This window comes from Pezoporus flaviventris, unplaced genomic scaffold (assembly GCF_033815535.1).
Source record: "Pezoporus flaviventris isolate CSIRO_AGI_PZ_B2104156 unplaced genomic scaffold, CSIRO_AGI_Pfla_v1 ptg000031l, whole genome shotgun sequence".
Taxonomy (NCBI): domain Eukaryota; kingdom Metazoa; phylum Chordata; class Aves; order Psittaciformes; family Psittacidae; genus Pezoporus; species Pezoporus flaviventris.
Genome location: NW_026892579.1, coordinates 34,641,353 through 34,666,779, shown reverse-complemented (window position 1 = coordinate 34,666,779; position 25,427 = coordinate 34,641,353). Strand labels below are relative to the sequence as shown.

At 39.1% G+C, this 25,427-nt stretch overlaps 1 protein-coding gene across 7 annotated transcripts in view; it reads left to right on the top strand.

Annotated features, from left to right (window-relative positions):
• The window catches only part of DLGAP2 (DLG associated protein 2), a 463,247-nt gene that overhangs the window by 79,583 nt on the left and 358,237 nt on the right, over positions 1 to 25,427 (top strand). For all 7 annotated transcript variants that reach the window (XM_061460679.1, XM_061460699.1, XM_061460675.1 and 4 more), the window contains one exon: positions 1,266 to 1,320. In XM_061460679.1, the coding sequence (XP_061316663.1) occupies positions 1,266 to 1,320 (55 nt within the window). Of the gene's footprint in view, positions 1 to 1,265; positions 1,321 to 25,427 lie in introns of those variants that run through there.

Here is a 25,427-nt window from a genome sequence, read left to right as displayed (position 1 = left end):
CACTGGCAGTGACAGACCTACACCTCTCCAGGACAGAAGTCTACACGTGTGTGTGTGAAAGAGTGTTCTAGAAAGAATTTGAGGAAAATAAGGTGCTTAGCAAGATGTAGTAATGTGACAAAGCCCCAAATGTGACCATAAGTTGTATTTGCAACAAAGCAGTTTCCTGCTATTGTGGTTGATATGTGCCTCTGGGGATCTGACTCTATTACCCTCTGCCTAATAGCTGGTGCTTAAAACCAATTTGTTTTCCCTTTTATCTACAAGCTTAACTTCAGAATTATGCCAGAACAAGTGAATTACATTTGTAAGAGCTTACATGTAAATGCTGTGCCTTCAGTAGAGTTTAGAAGAGTTGGGGGCAATACTGTTCTTATCTCAGTTCTATCCACTGTTTTTTGTCCAGGAAAGAAGAAATCTCAGAGCATGATTTTTAATTGACTTGTTTTCAAAAATAGAAAAGCATTTAAATTTCAAGCTACAGTTTAACTGATGTTGGTAGCATTGTAGAGGTTGTAAATTATAGATTTAAAAGTTTACAGATTAAAATAAGGTCTTGAGTCCTTCAAGTACAGGTGTCTGGCTTCTGGTAGGAGCACCGAAGCTGATTACCTACACCAGAACAAGTGACTTCAATGTGTAAATCTGTGAAGAAGGGTGAGGTCCTGCTATAAGAAGGGACCAGTGATGATAGGGGCTTCTGCAGCGTTTCTTGCTACTACCAGTATCTCAGCATGGTGGCCATAGTGGACCACAAACCTGGGATCTTCCCTGTTACCATTCCCTTGAGTTTCCTACTTAGGTTCTGGAGTTTTATATTGTCTGCTGGAACTGGCTATGTGAGGATGGAAATGCTGTGCTTTGAAGTTTGGTCCAGAGCGGTTTATAAAAAGATAGATCTTATTACCCTAGGGCTGTATGTACAAAATCACAGGAACAACAACATCACTGACTGATAGCATACTCTCTAAGTTGGGCATATTTAATTATGTTCTTACGTCCTTTTATTGAACTTTTTAATATTGTAGTCTATGGGAGAGGGTGAAACTAACATTACAAGGAGGTAGTAAGCAGTTAATTTTGTAAGACTTCTCCGTGTGCAGTTCCTAATAAACAGGGTTCACATTTGCATTGCATGATAGCTAATTTGGATGCAGTATGAGAACACAAAGCTTGATCAGATATGGACTCTAGCAATCATTGGCTCTTGTTCATATGATGTTCAGATGTTATGTACATTAACATCTGTTTCTTTGTTGCAACAGGTTCTGCCTGGCATACTGCAGAAGCATTGCTGTATTTTACCTGACAGGAACACAGGTAAACCTTTTTCTTAATGATTAATATTCTAACATGATTTGGAGGAATGCAGACATGAATTGGATAATATTGAGAAGCCTTGTTTGCTATTTATGGTCACTGAAGTTCTCTTCAAGGGAGTGACAACTTGGTGGTTTTGATGAAATTACCTTCATTTTTGTGCATTCTGTTAACTTCCTGGAGCTGTTGCTGTTGTAGAGACTGCTATCAGGTCTTGCTTTTAAAGGTATTTGTATGAACCCCTGAAGCATCTCTGTTGTTAATTATAGAGTTCCAATTTTGGCAAGAAAGGGGTTTAACGCTGAAGTCTGCAGTCTGGTCCTGTTGATTCGTAAAGGTGTTAAGCACTGAGTCTTAAGCATAACTCTGACTGCAGATGAATGCTTGCTTTATGCTTTTCAGAGACTAGAGGAGTAGACTAAAGGAGTAGACAGAAGGAGTATCACTAGTGATGCCTTGCTATTGTGCAGGAGGAGACTTAAAGTAATATGTTTGTGGCCAAAACAAATCAGTTGTTGAGAACGGTTACATGGACAAGAAGAAAGTGATGATTTAATTTATGTTTTTCATTATAGGGAAATAATTTTTTAAAAATCTTTTTAATAATTTTAAAATTGGGTGAAAGTGTTAGCGTATGCAATTGTGAATTTGGTTTAACAGACTAATTTCAGAGAAGTAGGAGGAACAATATAGCTTATTTTTAATCATAAAACATATGTGATTGATTGCTTGCGGCTTCTAAGGCATCATTTCCTCTTTCCCAATGGCTAACATTGAAATACATCAGTTTGTTTCTTGGCTTGCTATTACTTGTATTTCAGGCACTGTTTGAGTTTGCACTAAGGGTAATTGCATAGAGAACTTGACAACTGTGCTGAAATGTAGTGTGACCTGTGGTTACCTGCAACTGCTCAAATGAGTTCTGCATTCAAAAATCTCATTTCCATTTTCATCTGTGATTATGGAAGAAGTACCACAGTAAGACAATTAATAATACATCTGTGCTAGCAAGAATTTGAAAGTTCATAACCAGTGAATAGATTAGAGACTTTGGCATTCACATTTATGTCAAGCTTTCCTGAAAACTTGACTAAGGAGTCATGATATAATGACCTCAGCCCAATCTATGTGCTCCCGTGCTAATGTCCCATGCTGATTGTCTTATATTTCAAATAAAAGAAAAAAGAAAAATCCAGGTTCCTTTGACCAACTCTTCTTGACTTGTACAGATATGTATACAGTGGATATCAAGGCTAGTGTTACCTGAAGTGATGGCCTGGAGTTGGGCAGTAAGACTGTGAACACTTATCTGCAGAGGGAGAAACATGCCTTTGTAATCAATATCAAGAAAGCCATTTATCTAAAATCCCAGTCACCTTCAAAAGTGCCTCCATTGGGACATAAGAGAAGGGAGGAGCTTACTAATGTAAAATTAGCTTTTGCAAATTTTGAACTAAGATCTCTGAAGAGAGAAAGCCTATCAGGTTTTGGTATGTAACAACTGCTGTACAACTCAAACATGCTTCGGTATGAAAATAACTGTAACTTCTGTTGCTTCTGTGTGACTGCTGCAGTTAAGTATTTCTATGGCTACCTATTATATAGTTGAGAGTTGCCAGCAGATGCAAAGTAAATGATGTCAGTATTTCATTTTCCACATTTTCTCCGTTTATGATGTTTAAATACTTGGCAGTGAGAAGAAGACAGATTTCTGTACTGTGGATTTTTCAGCTTCTTTCTGGAGGAACAATTGAATTTTTGAGTATTATTCATGGAGTCCATTGAGTTCATGAGATACATGAACCATTTACTTGTTTGATTATGTCTGAATCAACTAATCCAAACTAAGAAGGCATTAATTACGTTTGTAATAACACACATTTGTACATAAATATGGAACAAGCTATTTACGTTAAAATATATGTATCTTGTATAATCTTGTCCAGCTCCATTCTTATCACGTGAGCCAGGAAAAATTGCCTGATTGAAAGCTGTAGGTCTATGTCTGTGGTCAGCAGCTGCCATTTGGAGGACTTTAGCAATGTGCAAACTTAGGTGTTCTTCCTAATGAGGAGAGAAGGATAAAGAGAAATGGAGTAGGGGCAGGGATGGGGGAAGAAGCTTAAGGTGAGACTTCCGAAATCATTAGAGAAGAGCACAGATGCTGCAGGGAGTAGGGATGTGTAAAAGGGGGATATACAACAGTAGTTTCCCTACTTGTTTATATCTATTTAACAGTTCAGGCATGGCCAGGTTGGGGGTCCTGGGCTCCTCATTCAGGAGTGCCCCCACAACCAGCCTGTTTTACACTGTCAGCACAGGAGCTGAGCCCCAGAGAAAGAATTATAGAATCAGCTGGGTTGGAAAAGACCTTTAAGATCAAGTCCAACCATTACCCCAAGACTGCCAAGACCACCACTAAACCATGTCATTGAAGGACTCATTTACACAGTTTTTGAACATTTAGAAACAAGCCTTTGGGAATGATGGGGCCATTGCTGCCAGGCCATTCCTTCATCTGGCTGCCCTTCAGACCTAGCCTTACCTTGATTCTTGGGGAATATATACAATTAGCCTCAAAAGTAGTATGGCCCCAGATTGTCAGTATGCTAGAAAATTGCATGTCCCTGTGTCCCTTTCTACACCGTGTAAAGAGTTTGAAGTTGCAAGATTTACTCTGTCATTGTTGATATTCTGTATTTGTAAACTGGAGAAAAGAGCTGTGCATGGAAAAAAAGATACATTTGAGTAACTATCACCTTCCCCTGGTGACAGTACTTCTACCATGAACTTTTGTTCTCAGTGCTTATAACTTGGCTTTCAAAAGGGAGGATGAAAAAAGTAATTCAGCTATTCCACAGCAATGCAACTTGGAAGAAGGCCCATATTTAACAAGATGAGTTGTTTCGAAGGTTAAAGAATGATTCATTTTTCAAACATGTAAAACATTTACAAAATCTCAATCTCTAAATAAAGCTGCTAGTTGACTGCTTGCATTAAGCTTTTCTAATAGTGATGTTTCATTTCTTCAGTGTTATTTGCAGCTTTCCATTAATCATAAATGTATTTTCATTACTAAATTAAAAGTTCATATGGCATACACTGGCATAATGCATGCTCATTATCATGTTAACTGATACCCAGAACCTCTATTTGCCACATACTCTGTGCCTTAAGAAGCAAAAGATCTCAGAGCAGACACCTTTATTCAGCATTTACTTCATAAATGCCAAGACAATAGTAGAAGAACTTTATTGCTATCCTTTCTCTGTTTCTTTCCATCTCCTGTAACTTAACCAGTCAGCAACAGTTGGGATGCATTAGCAATTATAAAGTTAATTGGAAGCAAAGCAGTTACATGCTCTGTACAGGTGTTACTAACAAGATCATAAGGGGAAACAGTGTGAAGGTGCTAATGACCTGGTGGGGAGCAGCTTGATTATTTTTCTTGAATTATAACCATCTCTCTCTCTGCAGCTCCACCTGGGAAAAATAACCCACACCTTTTGATGGACATCTACCACCCTCTGTGTACACATACAGCCAATACTAATTTCCTTTATAAGTATTTCCCAGCAACAACCCATCCCCTGCCTACGGGAACTCTTCAGCCAAGACAGAAGTCCCTCTTGTTACTGCATAGTCACTTCTGTAAACCTTAAGCAGATGCTAAGGCTTTTCTTCCCCACTTCCTTCCCCCTTAGCAAGTTTTTTAGTTATGATAATTGTGCAGTAAAACCTGACTTATCAATGGGACTCACTAACAAAACGTACTCTGTCCGATATTTACCATTACTGCAGCTGTTAAATGGACATTCTTGCGCTGTAGAGATGCTGATAGTTGTGTGCCTTATTTACCGCTGTTTTGTTCTTGATCCACAATTATTGTTTTCTGTCATGCAAGGAAATTGCACAGCTTCTGTAGTATCCTTTCCTGTTGTAGCCATGGGTTTAATGTTGTGGACTGCAAACTTGCGTTCATTTTTTCCACTGAAGATCCCAAAGGAAGGAACGAATCAATAGTCACTAACAGTTTCTTTGGTTGATTTGTTCTTTGATACTTTAAGCTTGAATTTACCCTATCATGGAGAAGTAGAATGTAGATACAGTGAACATCATCTACACCTAACGTACTGACTTGGTTCTGATAAATAGCTCTTTTAAACTTTGAACAATACTCTTTCAAATAAAGAAAAAAAAAAGGGAAAGAAAAAAGATTTGTGCTGATTTATGCTGTCTGAAGTTTCTTCATCACCCATTTTCAGGTCAGCTCTTGAGTGATGACATTGAACTTGCACAAGATGTTAAAACCTTCTTTATAATAATTCTCTTTTGTCCACTGTACATTGGAAAAAAGGTGAGACCAGTGTTCTGCCTCTGCAAAGAATGAACAATATCTTTTTGAGAGGGCGGTACTTGCTTTATATACAAAAGCAGGACTTTGATAATAACTAATCTCTTCATTGGGTAAAGTATAGCCCAAGACAGCAATGTTTCATTCTTCGCTTGCTTGCTTTTCTTCCTCTTGCTTGAAGATCAAATACTAAACAGGAGAAAAATCTAAGAGAGTATTAAAAATAATTCTTGCATTAAAGTTTACTAAATTGGATAAGAAAACTAATATTGCTTTTATACTTAACTAAATCTACAACTATATTGTGGATTGGTGCTCAAAACCGATGTGTTTTTTAATTAGCACAGTTACTAGAAATACAGTTACATTACTTACTAACTGCTAGTTAATTCTTTTGTATATGTATTTACTCAATTGTAATGAACGTTTGTAGGAAGAGCCATCCAAATGACTATGTGTATGTATGAACTTACAGCAGCCAGTTTGATTTCACAGAAGGAATTGCAAGACAGTGTTCAGAAACCAAAGTCCTTTTACAAGAATAATTTACCATATTCACGAGCATGTCATCTTCCATCTGAACATTTTGAAGTACTTAATTAATTGTGATGAATTTTTGTCCTGTGGCATTGAGATAAAAAAATTTTATTCCTCTGTTTTGTAGACACGAAAGTCAGATTATCAGCTGGTACAATGCAAGAATATTCACTAGGGTTATGTATCATCCTCTTTAGAAGTTCTTTGCTTAAACTGAGATTGTCCTTTCACTTTCAAGACATAGCTATAGATTTTTAAACAGTTCTTGCAGGTTTCACCTGCTGTCTGCTTTCTGAGTTCAGCATGAGTGTTCTCATTCAGATGTTCAGCTGCAGGCTGCCTGCTGATACTTTCCAGCCTGGTTTCCATGGAAATGGGAATTAGAGGGTGAAAATAAAGCAGAAGTAAGTATTCTCTTAATCTTCTAGTTAATCCGGAAGTTCTTACAGCTTGGTACCAAGGTTGTTTTGCTTTCAGCTGGCTTGGCATACAATGCCAACTTCTGCAAAATAAGAAGTAAGACCCGCCAGGAGAGCTGTTATGAGCAATATTTGTTACCATAACTCTGTAGAAGTGTCAGGACTCACCAGAAGAATATGAAGAAGGGAGAACTGGACTGTGCAAGCATAAACTGATGAAAGGGTGCGAGTCAGAGGTGATAACCTGTGACAGAACTTCTTTCAAACATGGCTTGCATTGTGGAAAATGCTGACAGGAATTAATTGACTAGTGCTGCTTGACCCCGGGGAGGAAACCATCCAGTTAGGAGAACATCTAATTTAAATACTCTGGGCTGAAAGTGAAACCAAGGATACCCGCTAATGCATTCAGAGTATAATTTAGGGCTCTCATGTTTCCCTAGGCATTCCTGCTCTCCTTTTTTTCCTTCACATTACTGGCACTACCAACCAGCAAAGTCAGGATTGTGGGGCAGTCATTGTACAGATGGGGGTACAGTGGGATATAATTTCTGCTTATTGCGAGCAGCATATTCTTATATGCACTCTTCTGCTTTTCCTCAGTGGCTGAACTCCAGCTATGGCTCTGTGTTAGCCTATCCTTGGGAAGAGAAGGTCCAGGATCTTTAGGCCAGATCTCTTTCTTCTATCTTGGGCAGAAGTGGCCAGTCAAGTTAGCATGGAGTCAGGAACGGAGAGGGAGCAGGCATACATTATGCCCCAAGGACAATGATCTGTACCTACGTCTTTCTGACAGAGGCTTTTTTGGCCTTTCCAGGCCTTTTATTCAGCTTCCTCATCCCCACTGCTGAAAACTTCCTGATATGTATCCTGAGCCTTCCTTGTGGCAGCTTAAACTCATTAACTTATGTGGACAATGGTTGCTTCTTATTTCTAAGATCCTTGCAAATATCTTTTGTATACCTAAAGACTATTCATCCTGTCTTCCCTCTAGTTAAATTTTGTCATCTGGGTTAGCAAGTTCCACTTCTTTCCTCTTTCATGTATGTTGCACTAGCATGCATCTAAACATGGCATGTTTTGTTTGTAACTTTTTGAAATAGGAGCCTTTTTTCACCCCCTGGATTTCTTAAGAAGAGAATACATGTGGTATAACAGTTCTCTAACATGGCACGTGACAGTTCCCTAAACATGGCATCATCTTTGATAAACTAATGTCCTATTTTTAAAAAACAGAAAAACTGTCATATACTTTAGCCTGTGTCGTTTCTTCTTCCAGAAGACTTGGTTGACTTGAAAAAGAAATGCTTTTTTGTTTGCTTGTTACTATTTAATACCAGTTCAGTTCTGGAAAGGGGACAGTAGGGATGAATGTAATTTGAATAGCTAAAACCAGAAGGTTTGAGTAAAGATACCAAAATCTTTTATTCTAATATTTGAGTGGGTGGGATTTCACTTCCTGATTTCCTGATTCTCTTCCCTGCACCACAGCCTACAAGATGAATATAAGACTATTGCCCAAACTTTGTTTTCCATTAGGGTTTTTGTTCCCACTAGCTTTTCTCATATCTACAGAAGATCAGCAGTACAGGCAGCATAGCAGTAACGGACCAGGGCTTTGGTTCCACTTCACCCAGGGATTATGAATCTGGATAAGCCATGACTGGCACTGAAAACCAGGTAGTTTGCAGTGATGCTAATAGGAAACCTGTAGGCTGTGAAAGAAATTATCTTCTAAAGTTAGTTTGCATCTTCTGGGTCATTTTAGACTTAGTTCTGCTAGATGTCTAGCTGAAATAAGGAACTATTAATTTTCAGTCTCAAACCAGCCAGAAGACTGTCTTGTCTTATTTGATTTGTATCTAGGACTTTCCATCTTAATCCACTAAAATATGGTCTCTGTGGTGCAGAAATATAGGCAGTTTGGGGTAGACTCAGAGCTTCAAAGGGGTCAAGTCTATTATATCAGGATCAATAGGTCCTCAGACTTCAGTATCAAGACTTAGAGGCATTGAGCTAATAAACACAAATAAAATAATTGGACAGGGCAGACACATACCCTTACTCTGCTATGTGTGAGCATGAAACTGTTTTAAGACTTCATCTGGTGAACATATCTGTGCCATTCTGCTTATGGAGTAAAAAGCGTGGTCACAGTACAGTGTGCTGGTGTTCGAGTCTTTGCACAGTGTCCTAGTTGGCTGTTAGCACAGTATGAAGTCCTTTTTGGAGTTCCTCTGCTACAACTAGTTCCTCCTGAAAGTTCCTCTTAGTACTGTTCTGAAAAGTCACAGTTGTGTTTCATCCAAAACTATGTAGTATTAAAAAGAAAAGACTGAGCAAGAGATTTCACTGATGTTTAGATGTCAAGTTAAAATTTCCAAGGTCAATAAAATGTGCTCCCCTGAAAGGTGAGTGCTGACTAGCCCCTGGGCTCTCCGGTCTGGATATAAACCGTTAGCTGTAAAATAGCACTTTCACAGCAGTCTTGCCATCATGAGTAGAGGGAGCAGGGTCTGAAGAAGGGGCTCTTATTGAGTGAAGCTTAATTCTAGAGGCAGAAATGTGAATATATGTGTTTGCAGTCTCTTTGCCTAACATCGTAAGAGCCCCTGTGGCTGAAGGTGTGTAGGAAGGAAATTTTCTCCAGAAAACAGCACTTCTTGCAATAAAGCTTACTTGACCTTTATTTCTGGAATGTTTTGTAAAACACTCCCTGTGTGTACAGCTAAGTTACTGAAGGAAGAGAGAAGTGCAAATCAGCAGCAGCAGCAACTGCAGGCAGCTCTGGTAACTGGTCATGTTCGTACTGTGACTAAATACTTCTAAATGAAAGCACTATGTAGAATGACTGATTTCTATATGTCAGAGTTTAGGATTTTTATTTTTTAGTGCTTTCATTTATTTGTGAAATGGTTGCCCAGGCAGTATATAAGTCACACGGACTGAGGGGGTGTATATGTGTGTCTCAGTGTACTATACACATGCACTTTCTTGCAGAGGAACATAGTTTTGAAGTCCACTGCCAAACTGTATGATTTGGCCAACACAGTCCAATGTGTGGGTAGAGTTAAAGAGCATGTAATTGAGCAGAGGAACTGAAAGATAGACTCATACAGTGAGTGAGGTAAAATGTTAGTACTGTTTGCTAGAACCAGTCAGTGGTGTGGAGCACAGGGAATTAGTCTGGATCTCAGAGGAATACAGCTGTAATGCTGGAGGAGCCTTGGATTCATTGGTTTCACATGGGTAGAGTAGACCATACTGATATTTCATTACCAGATAATTTTTTGTAGGCCAAAAAATCCTATTCTCTCGCATTTTAAAGGTCTCAGGGTGCCTACACAGAAGTGTCTGCCTTCCCTGTTTCAGTAGTGTCTTGCTTCTCTCCAACTGCTTTGAGGAAACTTGGAAGAAAAGACAGATCTCTTGGCTGGTATGCATTAATCGTACATAATTCAGTTGTGTAAAGTATAGAAGTAATAGATATGTATTATTTGCTATTGATTTCTTAACATGTTGGTTGTATTCCTTTTCCCCTTAAATCACAATTCAACTGTTTAAGAGGATTTTTGTCATCAAAATATGTCCTTTCAAAACCTAGGAAGACTCCCTGTCCTGAGAGAAATAAGCAGTGGAAACAGCATCAGAAGTGCTTTCTCCCAGGTTCACTTCAGCTGTATTGTACTCCCCAATTTTGAGGAAGGTCCTCAGGGTTCTGAAGATTAAAAGGGATGTGGGAATAATGGGTTTTGTCATAAAAGCTTTCTTACAAAAATAATGTAATTGGAAAAAATAAGGACTAGAATTCACCTTGCTAACTTCTAAAAGGAAATCTGTTTTGAGAAACTGTGGTTTGCTTTATTATGTCTTTCTCCACTCCCACACCCCCGTCCACCACCCCTTTTTACTAGAAGAGTGTGAGAGTATGGAGGATTGGGTTCTGTATCTAAGGTGCTCACAGTGTTAGATAACTTCCGTTTTCGTAACATGCCCGAACAATGTTTTTCTGCTTTATGGCATGATGCTTAATTTGGAATAGTCTGTCACATGCTTTGGACTTGTATTTAACTCCCTAGGATTGAATAATAGGTTTGAAAAGGTGTAGCATACGACCCTCTCCATGATTAAAATCATGAGAGCTCTCTTTCCTTCCAGCTGTGCCTTTTCCAGAAAAGGACATCCCACTTCCACTGACGTACTAATGGAGACCTCATTCAGACGTACCTGTTTTCTTTCAGCTGACTGTATTAACATACATTTTTTCCTGCCCTTCCTATTTCTTGTATTAGCTTGTGGGATGGGAGTACTAAAACATACATTTCATTATCAGAACATCTGAGCTGTTCATACTTTCCATTTAAAGATAAACTACAGTGATTTTCTCTGTGCTTAAAATGTTTTTCCTGTGCTAGAATGATTTTATTTCTAGTATTTCTGTATGACGTGGTTCTCCTGTTGTTTGGATACTATAACATAATAGGTACTATAAATAACAGCTGCTAATGTCTACAACCCTGCACAACAGTCAATAATTTAACCACTTGTCTCCCTTCATTCAGAATGAGAAATACCAAACACTTCCACACCAATAATGTATACAATCCCCAAAGCTGTTTGTGATGCTCATTGTAGAAGTATGTTATGGGAGGCAGTGCTGCACCCTCTGCACTTGAGATTAAACAGTAGCAAATGCTTCCACACATGTGGCTTAGTTGTCTCAGTATGACTCTGCATTGTGTATGACATCAATTGTATCTCCAGAGAATCTCTCCCAAACTGCCAGCCAAGATGAGTGATGCTGTTAGGCAGGGAAAAGCAGAGGAAAAGCCTCTGCTGTGCTGAGGAACAGCAAAACCTGTCGTATTAGCTTAACCTTCTTGAGTCAAAGATCACTAGGACAGGAAAGAGGCAGAGAAGGTGAAGGTGTTTCACCATAATGGAAGGTGATATTTCAGTATACTTCTGTGACAGTAATTCTACAAGGTTAGGTACATGTTGTTACTCATAGATTATATTGATTTTATTAAAAGTCTGTTTGCTAGACTCAGGTAGCTAAATGCTTAAGTGGGGAAATGTGAATTTGTAGTTGACCAAAGCTGCTGTCCCAGGTTCTTTCAGGTCTTACCTGGACACAGCTTCAAACTGGGGAAGAAGTGGGGGGTAAGAGTACAGTACCAGAGAAACTACGAGAAGCATAATTCACAATTGTGCTCATCTGACAGCAGACCCCAGGGATGAATCATCTGAAGATTTTCCATGGTCTATATAGGAAACCTAAACTTACTGGGGAATAACCAAGGGGGCATTTGCAGTCTGTCTTACCTTATATAATGGTTTCTTGAATGTCCTTTTTAAACTGAGGACTGAATCTCTCTACTGTACCGTTAAAACTTTTGGTGAGCCAGGAGCCTCCATACTGAACATGGGCAGAACAATGCTGGAGGCTTCAGCTGACAGAAGTTTAATTCATGAACCACCTTCACAAATATATTTGGAAGTTGTGAGTCACAGAAATCAGCCCACAAGGCATAAGAAATTACATCATGGTTAAGCTGTAGGTGATTATAAATGTAAGGGATAAGATATTACATAAGCTTCGGGGAAAGGGAAGTATATTTTGAAAATGCTTCAAGTACTTTTTATACTCATTTGGAGAGCAGCTGTAGGAAGCAATATGAAACTGAAAAGCCTGAAGTAGAAGGACCAGCATGGTGTGGATTGTTACTAATGTGTGTTAAGGATGCGTCTTTTCTTTTGCTCCCATAAAGACTTAGAAGTCATGTTCAGTCATGAGCCCCTCTGTGCTGGGACTATAGTGATCCATATTTCATATACCTGAGTATAAGACCTGCTGATGAATTGTATTTGCACCATATATATACATATATGTATGTATATATAACAATTCTTAAAAAAAAATCATTGGAATTTGTTGCCCAGTGCTGAAATTTCCTAATTCTCTCCTGTTTCTATGGAAACTGTAATAGTAATATGACACGGTAAACAAATGCACTGTGTTATAAACCTCCTCTTTAGCAGGACATTAATTTTATTCTGGTGACAGCTACTGTACATTTGACAATCCGAGTCATATATTTCATTTTCACCTGAAGATGTGTCTTCTAGCTTTGGGGGTTTTTCCTTTGGTCTTTAATCATTTTCCTAACTCAGTGATGGGGTAGTATGTGCCAGTGGTTAGTACATTACTGCTAGTAATACTTGTTAAGCTCACAGGAGAGTACTTAGTAATGCTTACAAAGTGCTTCAGAAACAGGAAAACCTTGAAGTGCAGAAGTGCACTTGTTGCTAGCTAATGCAGAAAATAAAACCCTTCTTTTGCCTGTGATTCGTCTGAACATACTTATTCGGCATGGTCTTCTGGGGCATAGCTGGAAAGGCATAGTCTGCTGTCTAAGAATAAAGACTGTGCCTTTCGTGGAACAAACTGTATCTCACAAAGTGGAGTGTCACCTTCAGGGGCAGTGCACAATTGCAGTCCTTGGAGTATTTTGAGATCTCTGTATATTCTGGACTGCCAAATGCTGCAAGGAGGCTGACCTCCACCTACCCCTGCTCTGCTTGGCAGCACTGGCAGGTTGCAAGGCAGGAGCATGCAGTGCATCCCCTGCAGTGCTGAGGACAGTGTGTCTTGCAGGCACGTGCATTGAACCGGGGAGCTTGAGTCAAGGAGACAAGCAACAAAATTCCTGTATGATTACCAATTTTGCCTTCTGTTTTAGAAATGAACCTTCCTTCATGTGAAACCATTTTCAAGATGACTTACTGCTGCTGAAAGAGATAGTCAGGTTTTCAAAGATTAAAACTGTGTATGAATTCTTCCAAGTGGCTTAGAGAATGATATACCTATGCTGCACTTCTGGAGTGGTTTATGGGGAGTGAAAAAGTCAGAGTTCTAACAGCCAGAGTTAGGGTGGTGGAAGCCTAGATTGTTTTGGTGTGATGAAGAGGTTACTGGCCCTCAGTAACTGGGTATTTACTCTGACCTCTTCCTCTGGGCTGCAGGATGGCCATGAGTCAGTCACCTTTATTTCCATTTGTAACACTAAATACACTTCACCAACTTATAGAGAACTTCCATGCGATAAGTGAGATACTTTTTCTTTCAAAATCCAACTGATAGCTTTATTTAATGGTAGGTGCTTTTAAAAATGATCTAGAGAAACTGATGGGGATGGGGCAGGCTAAGAAATAAAAGATCTTGTTCTGAAGAAACACGAATCATCATTCAAAGCCTTCCTGCTGTTCTGGTGGTGGTAGGAGACACCGAACCCCCAATCTGTGAGGTTGGTTTTTTTTTTTTTTTCAGATTCTTTAGCATTATTCTGAATATCATTGTTGCTACAGGGAGTGAGATAGTCTACCTGAGTCAGAAACATTCATTAACCAGCCCGTAATGAGCAGGGACATCTTCAACTACATCAGGTTGCTCAGGACTACATCCAGCCTCACCTTGAATGTCTCCAGGGATTTGACAGGGGCTCTTCAGGTACTTTCTCCTACTTCAGAGAGAGGGAGCCTCCCAAGCTGAGACAAGCTTCATCATCACTATGAACTCAAGGTGCTAATGAAGGCAGATCAGCCTGCATGGGGAGAGAACGGGATAGGTTTTGAAGGGGATAATCGTATTTTATCTTGTGTTTTCATAGGAGGCAGATTGTAAGCCTTCATTATGATTGTCTTTCCATTTCTTCGGTTAACTTGAAAAACAATAGATTGCATCGTACATCAGTCAACATATAAAGGGAGCTTTCAAGAAAGACAGAGACTTTTTATTGAGGCCTTTAGTGACAAGGCAAGAGGCAATGGCTTTAAAGTGAAAGAGTGTAGGTTTAGATTAGACATAAGGAAGAAATTTTTTACAGTGAGAGTGGAGAGACAGTGGAGGAAGAGAAGTTGTGGATGCCCCATCCCTGGAAGTTTTCAAGACCAGGTCACATGGGGCTTTGAGCAATCTAGTCTAGCGGAAGGTGCCCCTACCCATGGCAGGGGGTTGGACTAGGTGACATTTGAAGGACCTTTCCAACCCAAACCATTTTAAGGTTCTATGGTTTTTCTTGGTCTTGATTTGGCTTCATGTTGCTTGAATTAAAATTAAAAAAAAGGGTAAATTCTGAGATAGGTTTGACTGTTTGCCCTTTTAATTGGTGAGAGATTCATCTTCATAGTAAAAGGCAGATTTTGGCCTTACAGTGGACATCTTCAAAATCTCAACCTTGTAGCTATGAAGATACTACTCTATCCTTGCAGACATTACAAGTAATAGTTGCTGGGCTGTATTCATTGTTTTCTGTCTTTCTACTGAAGTAATTTATGTGTGGAGAGGCTGTAGTTATCGTTCTTCTTTTTAAACTCTACCGTTTAAGTCCCTGTGGAAGACATCCTATGCCATTTCATTAGTTTTATTTTGTTGAGTTGTAACGCAAGTGCATCACAGATCACAGATATGTTCTCTCATATTTTGTGTTTTCCTTTTCCTTAAGGCCTTTCATAACTCAGGATAGTCAATAACTCCAGTCTTCTCCCATGGTGTTAGTTCTTTTTATCCCTTTTATTTATTTATTTTTTTTGACGGCTTTAGCACTTTATTAACTACTTTGCTGATTTCCATCCCTAATGTTTTGCAGTTCCCTATAGGATTTTATGTGCTTATTATTGTGTCTCTAATTATTGTGTCTCTAGTTTTGCTGCCTTTCTTTTTTATCTTCAAATTTTGTTCTCTATAAGTTACCTGAATTTTTATTTCTGTTCTTTTACTCATGTAAGAAACTTCTTACATTGATATTGATAATATTTACAGTTGAATAATGTAGTCTTTTGGGCTGGCAGATTCTTAGCTATTTGACATTGTGCAATTCTCGGAAGATTTCTCTGCAAAAATCTTCTAGCATATTGTCATGCAAGTTATTGATAAATTACTCTCAAGAGTAAACTACAGAGCATCCTTAATTGTCACAGACAGCTTTGCTTGGCATTTTAGAAGAAATATGGCTTCCTACAAAATTCTGTCATTATTTAACTTGATTTTGTTGCCTTGTTTGATCTTTTGACTAAGGTATAAATGCTGTACATTTAGCTGTACCCTACCCTACACTATTCTTATTAATTTCAGCCTTGGAACTTTTAACATGAAAGCTTCATTTATGTTATAGTTATTGACTTGGGATGCACAGATAATGCTGGAAGTTCAATGGTCAATGAGTAAATGATAGTAAAAATCCCCAGTCTACGAACTACAGTGACCTTTGATTATTTCTGCATGTTATATTTTCGTAATGCAGCTACCATTCCAGTGATAATCTTCTGTTTTTGTTACTTAAGTGTTTTCAATTGAATATGTTCACATTCAAATTACACACTGAGAAGTAAATCTGTAGGAGTTTAATGACTCTGTTTTCTTATGCTATACAAAATAAACAAATACAGTTAGACATATTGCTGCAGTGTGGATTTTGAACATTAAGGATTTTATGTAAATGAATTAAAGGGCATATATGCATATAGTAAAGGTTGCATAATTGACTTTCATCTATTTTTTTTCCTCCTGCAGATTTCTTAATATTAAAACCTAATCAACCTTTTTTCAGCCTGTGTGTGCTAGTTATTTTTTTTGGAGTGAAGGGGCCTGGAGAAACTGTAGCTGAATTCTAACTTCTTGAGGTCTTTGGAAGCATTTACTTCAATATTTTTTTTTTATTAAATTCTCTATTGGAATTTAGGTCTGACTACTAGTTTGCAATCCCAAAGTACCTTTGTCTTCTGTCAGTGGCGTCCAGGAGTGCTTCTGGGGAATCTACTAATGTAATATTTTAAATTTCAAGGAGTTTGTGTTTTCTCAGGATTACATGGGGTTGGTGGTTAACAAATGCAAAGATTATTTCCAAATGTGTCTGTGTGGATTAAAATGGCATGGAATTGGCTCCTGGGCTTTCTGTCGTCACAGATAATAATGGAAAGTATATGCAGGCCTGACTCCTTCCCTGATGAGGACCTGATATATCAAAGCACTTGAAAGTGTGTTACTTCAAGGGCACTGGTGAAAAATATTATTGGCAGAACGATGTATAATGGAGGATTTTGAATAAATTAAGAACAAAAAAAAATTGGCACAGGAGTACACTGACTGTGGTTGAAGAAAGTTACAGTATTGGTGATAAAAGAAATTAGAGGGTTTAAATGAGTATTTCTATTCTGTATTTGACCTTTCAGGTTGAAGGCCTTGTTTTATGCAAGTCAGTTGGACTTTCTGTGCCAGAGATATCCAGGAATAATGTTATATCTGTAGAGTCAGATCATTTGCATCCATGAGTCTTGAAACAGTTAAGAAAGTTTTCTGGTTCATTATTAATAATAGAATAATTCAAGGATAACTGAGAAAACTCTGTAAGTGTGTCAGTATCATAGCATTATGCAAAGTAACAATCAGGATGACTCCAGAAACAAATTAGTTTCATTTGATATAAAACCTGAGTCCCATCTCGTTTGTTAGTAAGAAGTTACAGGTTTAGACTCTCTAATGGGTTTTCACATGGTTTTATGAGAGGTCTTGCCAATAGAAATTTTCTTCAAGGTTTCAGTTAATTTTTCAAATTCAGTTAATTAATCAAATATGTAGAGAGTTCTGTAAATTGTTTAACATGATGAAGATGGTTTTAAAACCATCGCTCCATTATAGCAGAACAAAGACTCAATGGGCTGGACAGCAGTCAAATGGGGCTATTTCTGGAGTGACTGTGCAACAAGTGGAAGCAGGTTCAGCCCTATTCAGTGCTAACCTGGAAGTAATTGTATATATAAAAAAAAAAAAAATTTGAAAACTTTGTGTCTGAAATGAACAATTGGAACACCATGAATAGAGTTAACAGTTGTATAAATGTATCTCATTTGTGTCTTGTAAGCTGGACATCTTCCAACAAAATTATCTTGGGTTAGGGGAAGATGAAATGGCCCACAGGGAGCAAGAAAAGGTCACAGTACTAGAATAACAAAGAATATGTTCTTGGAAGTTTCAGCTTTTTCTGTTCTGCGGTACTGGACAAGGGATGCAACGCGCTATTTCAAGGTCATGCTGGGAGCTGAAGGGCTAACTTACTGATATGGTGTTTAGAGGAGCAGTGAAGAAGAAGAGGGTTTTGGCATTATAAATGGTGTTCTTAAAACTGATGTTAGTACATTAAAGTTCAGTTGCTTGTCCTTTTTAACTAATCTTGGAAAAATGGATGGGCATGCAGAAAGGAAGGAAAAAAATCCCTTAAGATTTGAGTAAAATGCCTTGCAGTACACTTAGAGCTTCATCTTTGGCTTTTCAGAAACAGGGGTGTATTTTGGTTGAACCGGATGAGCATTGCTCCAGAGTGAAATCATACAAAGTTCTTCAATTTATCGGAGAAAAGTAGAACAAGACACTGCATATAGGCAATTCTTTTTCCGTGATAAGGACAGTGATGGAAATGGCCAGTGGAATGCCCATTTTCCACAGCAAATTCTTCAGCATTGAACAGCTCCTGCTCAAATCAGTTTTGTCGCATACCTGGGTTGACCCTTTCAGCTCACAGAGACGAGGTCTCTTGAGTCAGAGGGGTATTTCTAGAATATGTGTGAGCCATGCACTATGATACCTAGCCAAATTATAACCCTTTTGAACAGCAGCCTCCCTAGCCTTTCTGACTTTGGTTTATGGGAATTTGCAGGGTAATTGTCATTCAAATATCTTGGTAATGCACTTCAGGTAAATCTAAAGATCTGTGCCACTTACTTACTTGCACAGCTGGGTGTATGCACTGATTGCCCTTAAGACTGTAATTGCTGTTTGCCAATTTTGCTGAATATAAAACTAGATGTTAGGTGTAGTGAGATAAGCACTAAATTTTAAAAATATTGAATTGTTTCCCCTCTCTTTATTATCACATCTACATTTTTTTTTTTCATTATGTGTAAGTTTTCTTCAAATGCTCTGGGCATTGGTGTTTCAGTGGACAAAATGCAGATGCAGCTGCCGATAAGAACTGGTGTGTACCTCCTTAAAAGGTCATGATTTAGACAACCAAGTTGACTGGAGTTTTTGTGTAAAATGTAGATGTCTGTGGAGAAATGGAGACTGAACTAGTGATTTAATGATCCTTTTCCAGCTCTTTGTGAAACAGTGAACTGTATGTGAGATGCTTTTGTAGTAATTATGGTCTTCGGGATCAGGCCAAAATGCTTTCTTTATCACACCCTGTTACCTGTAGAATGTAGCCTGCATATTCTCCTGAAAATTACACTTAAATTACTCTTATTCCCAGCTGTCTGTGACTTCAGAGCTTTTAACTTTTATCTTGATATTATCATGGATGGATCTTTCTGCCTCTAAAGTGATCATTAGTTATGCAGATGAACAAGCTGAAGAGCAATTTCATAGCAGTGCTTTTGAATGAATCTGGATGTTAAGTGCACTACAGAATAACAGGATGTCAAGCTATGCTTCACTGAGAGGTGCAGCTGTACACTAGAGCCATCCTCCCCCCACACCTTTCAGAGATCCTGCATCACAAAATACTCAAAACCTTTTATAGTCTAGTTTTACACGAGTAAAATGTATGTGCTATGTTCTAAAGTATCTAATAGCTGAATTCAAAGTCAAATTTTAAAAGTATGCAAATATTACATGCTTATGATGTGTATGATTGTGACTTGCATGGGATTAAGTGTGGAGGCATGTTTCTCAAAGCATGAAGAAGTGTTTCCTGAGCAGAGTAGTGCAATGTTTTTCCTGTTGTCTATGAAAATTCTGACACTGTTACAGTGGGACTTTTAAAATAATATTCTAGATAAAGAAGGGCTCAGGTTGCTGAAGAATTCAGGTCCGAAGTTGTTTTAAGAAAAGAAGCCCTAATTTTTTGAAAGTATTTTTACTCCATAAGTGCCTTGCCTACACAAGAGAGTAATTAAGCAAACAACCTATATTGCAATAGCAATACATTTAGTTGCATTTGGTTCTATTTCTAGGAAAATATCAAACATGGTAAATCAGAAACATGTAAATTAATTTAATCAGATGTGAGAGCAAAGGTATGTCTGTTAAATGAACTGTATCATTAGAATTTGAATCAATATTTCTGTAGGTATTTCTCAGGAACAATCCATGCAACCAGGTAAAGTTGTACAGATTTTAAGCGGGTTCCTGACAGGTTACAGGTTTTCGGCGCAGGTGGACATTTCAGGATCCATTGTTAGGTCTTATTTACTTAATAGTTCCTGGGGATGTGTGCGATTGGTGGACATACATTTGATTTCACATTTGAGAAAAATAAGTGGGAAATGAGGAGAATGTCTTATTTTCTGTCAAAGGGGAGTTACTTTATTATAGACGTGATTATGTTTTGTAAACTTAATGGTCACTCAGTCATAAAAGTTCAGTCTTGTCATAAAAGTGTAGCCTTGCCAAGCACACCCAGAGTAGAAAAACAGTAATCCCCACAGCTGATGTGTTGGAAAATAACCTGATAAGGCTCCTAGGCTTTACGGATTTTGTAAAATAATTTCTCTTCCATACAACTATGAAGACCAGTTCTCCTATGAGTTCTATGCCAATGAGCTTGTCGTTTAAAAGTGAATCTACCTTTGCAGGATAGAGGTATTGGCAAGGCAGGTTCCAGTATCATGCATGGCAAAAAGATTAATTCAAAATTAGTGCAAACCATGATTGTTGACAACCTTTTAACTGAATTTTATAATGGGAATGATAATTTGAGCTTCGGAGAGTGGAACTTTTAGACATCATTAAAAACTAAAAGCAATTACAGTGACTCAGAGAAATAAATACAATAATTTAAACTAGAAAGGATGATGAGGCAGTAATTGTCTGTTAGCTGTGCTGCAGAGGCACTGCAGGTGGTAAGAAACTACTCTCTTGGAGAGCAGGGCCAAACCTGAGCTGCCTTTGTACGTATGCTGAGAGTGCGGCAAAGGGAGGTCAACTGGAGGATGAAGTTCACTTTCAGGGGGTAGCTGAAAGAAGGACACATCTTGAATTACTTATGTTCAGTCATCAGTTTATTTCCCATAGTGCCAGTTCTGGCCTTTGATAATATCATATTTCAGCAGTGATATTAGAATCCAAAAGTGAGAAATTAATTAAGAGAGAGAACAAAATATTGTTTTTCTTTGTACTGTAGTAGTCCCAAAGGTCTTCTGGAACTTCTGATTACTCTTACTAATGTCTCCACAAACTTACTGGTGATGGCACCACAAATTTGGGCTCACATTGCCAGAGTTATATGTGCAGCTGCCTCCAAAAGGGCACTGTTAAGAGGGGCTTGGCTGCCTGTCCTTCCCCTGCAATCCTAAAACTGATGTACATTGGTGCGGACATGGGAAGAGCCAGTCCTGAGCTGGGCTGATGGACCTTATGCTCCCACATCACTAAGCTTGTGGAAACACCTGTGCAAGCACACAGTTAAGAATAACAAAGAACCAATCCAGACTAAAACTCAGTCTTGCATCTTGTATTAATTCCCAGCTGTGCAGCTGCAAGTCCCACTGCGAAGCCACAAGAACCAAATGGTCAAATGCTGGTGTAGCAGAGCTGCCTCTCAGCAGTACTGTACTATCTCTCAGGCAATTCCTAGACATGGACAGGTGGTGGCAGAGGCAAAGGAGAAGACCCATCAGCAGCTTCCTGGATGTAGCAACCTAATTTTGGAGCAGTTGTCCAGAGCATTGTCTGGACAGGTTGTGCGTGTTGGCCTCACAGTAAAAGGATGTTCCCTGATGAATTTTACATACTGGTGTTGATGTAGCACAGATCTTTGTGAACAGAACAGGCAATATTGGGATAGGTTGTTTATAACCTATGGCCTAGGACTGAATACCAACGGGTCTTTGTGCAAGCTAGATTTGGAGGTTCTTGCTGTGGTACTAGAAGAGTAATCCTGAGTATCCTGAATTCCTGACAGTGATCGGAATTATTCCTTCTGTCTCATTTCCAAACTGTCCCAGCTATGGTTTTCCATTTCAGTGCTACTTACTTCCTTAGTTACTCTCTATCTCTCCTTGTCAGGCTCCCTGCTCCTGATTTGCTCCTTGCTGAGGAAGCCTGATTCTCCACCCTTGAACTTCCTGTTGCAGTCAACACTGGTGCTCCTCGGAAACCAGAAGTGCTTTGAACCCAGTTTCTTACTTTGGCTGTTCTTAATAAGAGTATATGATTCTTGGAGGGGAAGAAAAGATTTCTAAGTAGTGATCTGAGCCTGCCAAAGCCAAGTAAAGCTTCATAGGTTTGGATTAAGGCAGGAAGTGTTAACATATTCTTGGTGTTCTCACTGCACTAGAAAGGCTGTTTAAGAAGTTGTATATCTGTGTGGAAAACTTGGTGCCTGGAAGAAAAGGTCACAACCTCTTGGTGATCACATACACATATAATAATGGGCATTCTCGACTGCGGGCATTCAGGTCTCTCAAGAGAACCTTAAAATATGAACAGGATACGCATATGCCCTGAATTCCTTCTTTCTTCACAGTGTTCACACACACATCTGAGATCTTCATGGTTACTCCAATAAAAAGGCAAATGAAGGTGACAGTGACCTACTGAAAGTAGAGACTATAGTATTCTAAAGGTCTTTTTCAAGTGGTAACTTTGTTAATGCCATATATTCTGTACTGATCTTTGGCCATTTCCTTGGCTCAACCACTGTTTGTGTGTTCTTCACCAGAGTTGTTCAAGTGCTTTCATCTTCCTTTTAATACTTGGATCTGTTGCAGCGAACACTCCACAGTGCCATCTTGGCACAGCCGTAGTGCCTCTGCTGGAACTGGGGGGAACTTGGGATTTGAAAAGGGCATGGATGCTGAATCACCCACATCTTGAATGGTGATGAAAAATAGTTACAGTGATTTACAGCTTGCTTAAATTTTATGACAGTAGTAATGCTCTGGCAAGCATCTGCGAGAACAGGCAAGGATGGATGAGCAGGACTGGGAAAGGACAAGGTTAGATCCTGCTACTGTCCTGCTAAAGCAGGGCAGTCCTGTGCCTCAGTGGTTATTGCATCTCCTCCAGAGATTTCCAATTCTGCCAGCTTCTTCCTCAGCTTCTGCCAAATGAACTTAATTAAAACAGAAATAGATATTTTGCAGTGGGGCTACCTGTAGCTACCTCTGTAATCTAAGGAAAATGGCAAAATTTCATGTAGACAGACAATTTGGAGGAACTGAGAAGGCAGCAGTTTTTCCACTCATAGATTTATTGCTGCAAGGCAGAAAATGATAACCCTGTCACGTAGGCCAGTGGCATATGGGTTAGTCAAACTATTTCTGTGTGATCATTGAGTACCTTGGTGATCATTGCAGAATTAGGGCAAGAGACCTTTGTGTGTAGAAAGGATTTGCCTACAGTTAACTTTTTAGTGCATGAACTGTTTTCTCCCAATTGCATTACAGAAATGTAGATTAGCATGTACAGAAATTTAATTAGGTTGTTATCATGAAACAAGATACAAATGGGAAATATGTTTTTCAAATTTCTGTTTAATGCTTTAATGCAAAATCTTTCAATGAAATATTAACGTAAGAATATTTTTCTTGTTATCTCTAGTATTATTTCTCTGCTACCTGGGGATAGAGGGAAAAGGCTTATTATTGTTATTCCAGTTAAGGTTCCATACACATTATTCATGACAGCACCTTAAATTTTGAATATCTTGGGGTGAGTGGAAATTATTAACTCGTAATCTGTCCTGTTAGATCTATGCCCAAAAGCCCAAACCATGTAAGGAAAATGCCAAATGCAAATTTCTTTCAGTGAAATCTTGAGGCCTGAGGAGGAAGGCATTTTCCTCCTCTTACTTTAGTTTTGTCAATTAATATAAGTATCTCTCATCATGGGAATTTTGTGGAGTCTTCCGAAGAAGTGTTATTACAGCATGACTCTAGCAAAAAGCAGAGGCAGCAAACATTATTAATTCTAGTGTTCACAGTGCTCTGAAAGTTGAAGTAAAAAAAGGAGTCAGCCTGTGAGAAAGAGGCTGTTTTTATTTTCAGTCACATTAGAGATGCAGCTACTTAACCCCTTTGCACACATTTGCTATGTATGTACACAGCTGGACCAGAGAAAACCTCTTCAAGGAGGTCTGGATGGGTATCAGTGGCACAGAAGAAAACATTGTCCTTAATTAAAATGTGACCCTATGCAAAGTAGGAGTCCCATGGAGAGCAAGAGTACAGTGAGGTTATAATTAGCATAAACACTCAGTTAAAGTGAACATCAAGCACAGGAAAATTATATATAACTGACTGAACTCTTGAAAATCAGGTTGTTAAATCATGTTTAGTGTCTGGGAATTTGATATTTTACTGTAGTTCAGTTTTTGCCACCACCCCCACGAGAGGCCAATAGTCTGTTTTTTTACTTAAAACATCTATTGCTACTGCTGTTTCTGAAAGCAAAAAAGTGCCCTTTTATGATATTTGACAATCATATTTGCAACACTTAGTCCCAAAATGAGAAGAAATTCTCTTCCATGCCTGCTAGTTCAAGCAGTGCTTCTCGTATGGAATAAAGTCATAGAATCATTTAGGTTGGAAAAGACCTTTAAGATCATGGAGTCTAACTGTTAACCCAACACTGCCAAGTCCACTAAAACCATGTCCTTAAGTGCCACATTTACATGTCTTTCAAATACCTCCAGGAGTGTTGACTCAACCACTTCCCTTCACAGACTGTTCCAATGCTTGACAACCCTTCCAGTGAAGAAATTTTTCCTAGTATCCAGTCTAAACCTCACCTGGAACAACTTGAGTCCCATTTTCTCTTGTCTTACTGCTTGTTACTTGAGAGACCAACAGTCACCTCACTCCATCTTTCTTTCAGATAGTTATAGAGAGCAATGAGGTCTCCCAAGCCTTCTTTTCTCCAGACTAAAGCCCAGTTCCCTCAGCCGCTCCTTATAGGACTTGTGCTGTACACCCTTCACCAGCCTTACTGCCATTTTCTGGACATGCTCCATCACCTCAATGTCCTCCTTGTAGTGAGGGGCCCAGAACTGAACACAAGATTTGAGGTGCAGCCTCACCCGTGCTGAGTACAGGGGGACGATCACTACCCTCACCCTGCTGGCTACGCTGTTTCTGACATAAGCCAGGATGCTGTTGGTCTTCTTGGCTTCCTGGGCACCAGCTGGCTCATGTTCAGCTAGTTGTCAACTAACACTCCCAGGTGCTTTTCTGCCACGCTTCCCCAAGCCTGTAGCATTATATGGAGTTGTTGTGACCCAGCTGCAGGACCTGGCATTTAGCCTTGATGAACTTCATAACACTGGCCTGGGCCCATTGCTCCAGCCTGTCCAGATCCCTTTGTAGAGCCTTCCTACCCTCAAGCAGAAAAACACCCCTGCCCAACTTGGTGTCATCTGCAAACTTAGCGAGGGTGCACCAGATATCTTGTCCAGGATATTAAACAGAGCTGGCCTCAATACTGAGCCCTGGGGAGCACGAGTTTGTGGAAAGTCTGTGTGGAGAGACCATTAGCTTCATTTTGGGAGTAGTTCTTGTCTTGGGTTTTCCACTTGCCTGTGCAATTGTCAGTATCTCCAACAGGCTGTCCTTTCTTTCTCCTTCTTGCATATTGTGCAGCCTTTAGCTGTTTGCTAACTAACAGTGCATGCTCTGCCTCATTTGTCCATGGGAAACATGTCTCTTTTCCTTAAAAAAAAACATGAGAGATTCCTTCTACCCTATCCTTTTCTCATCTCAGCTTCTTGTTGCTGTTGTATGTTAGTGTCAGGCACAAGCTCCAA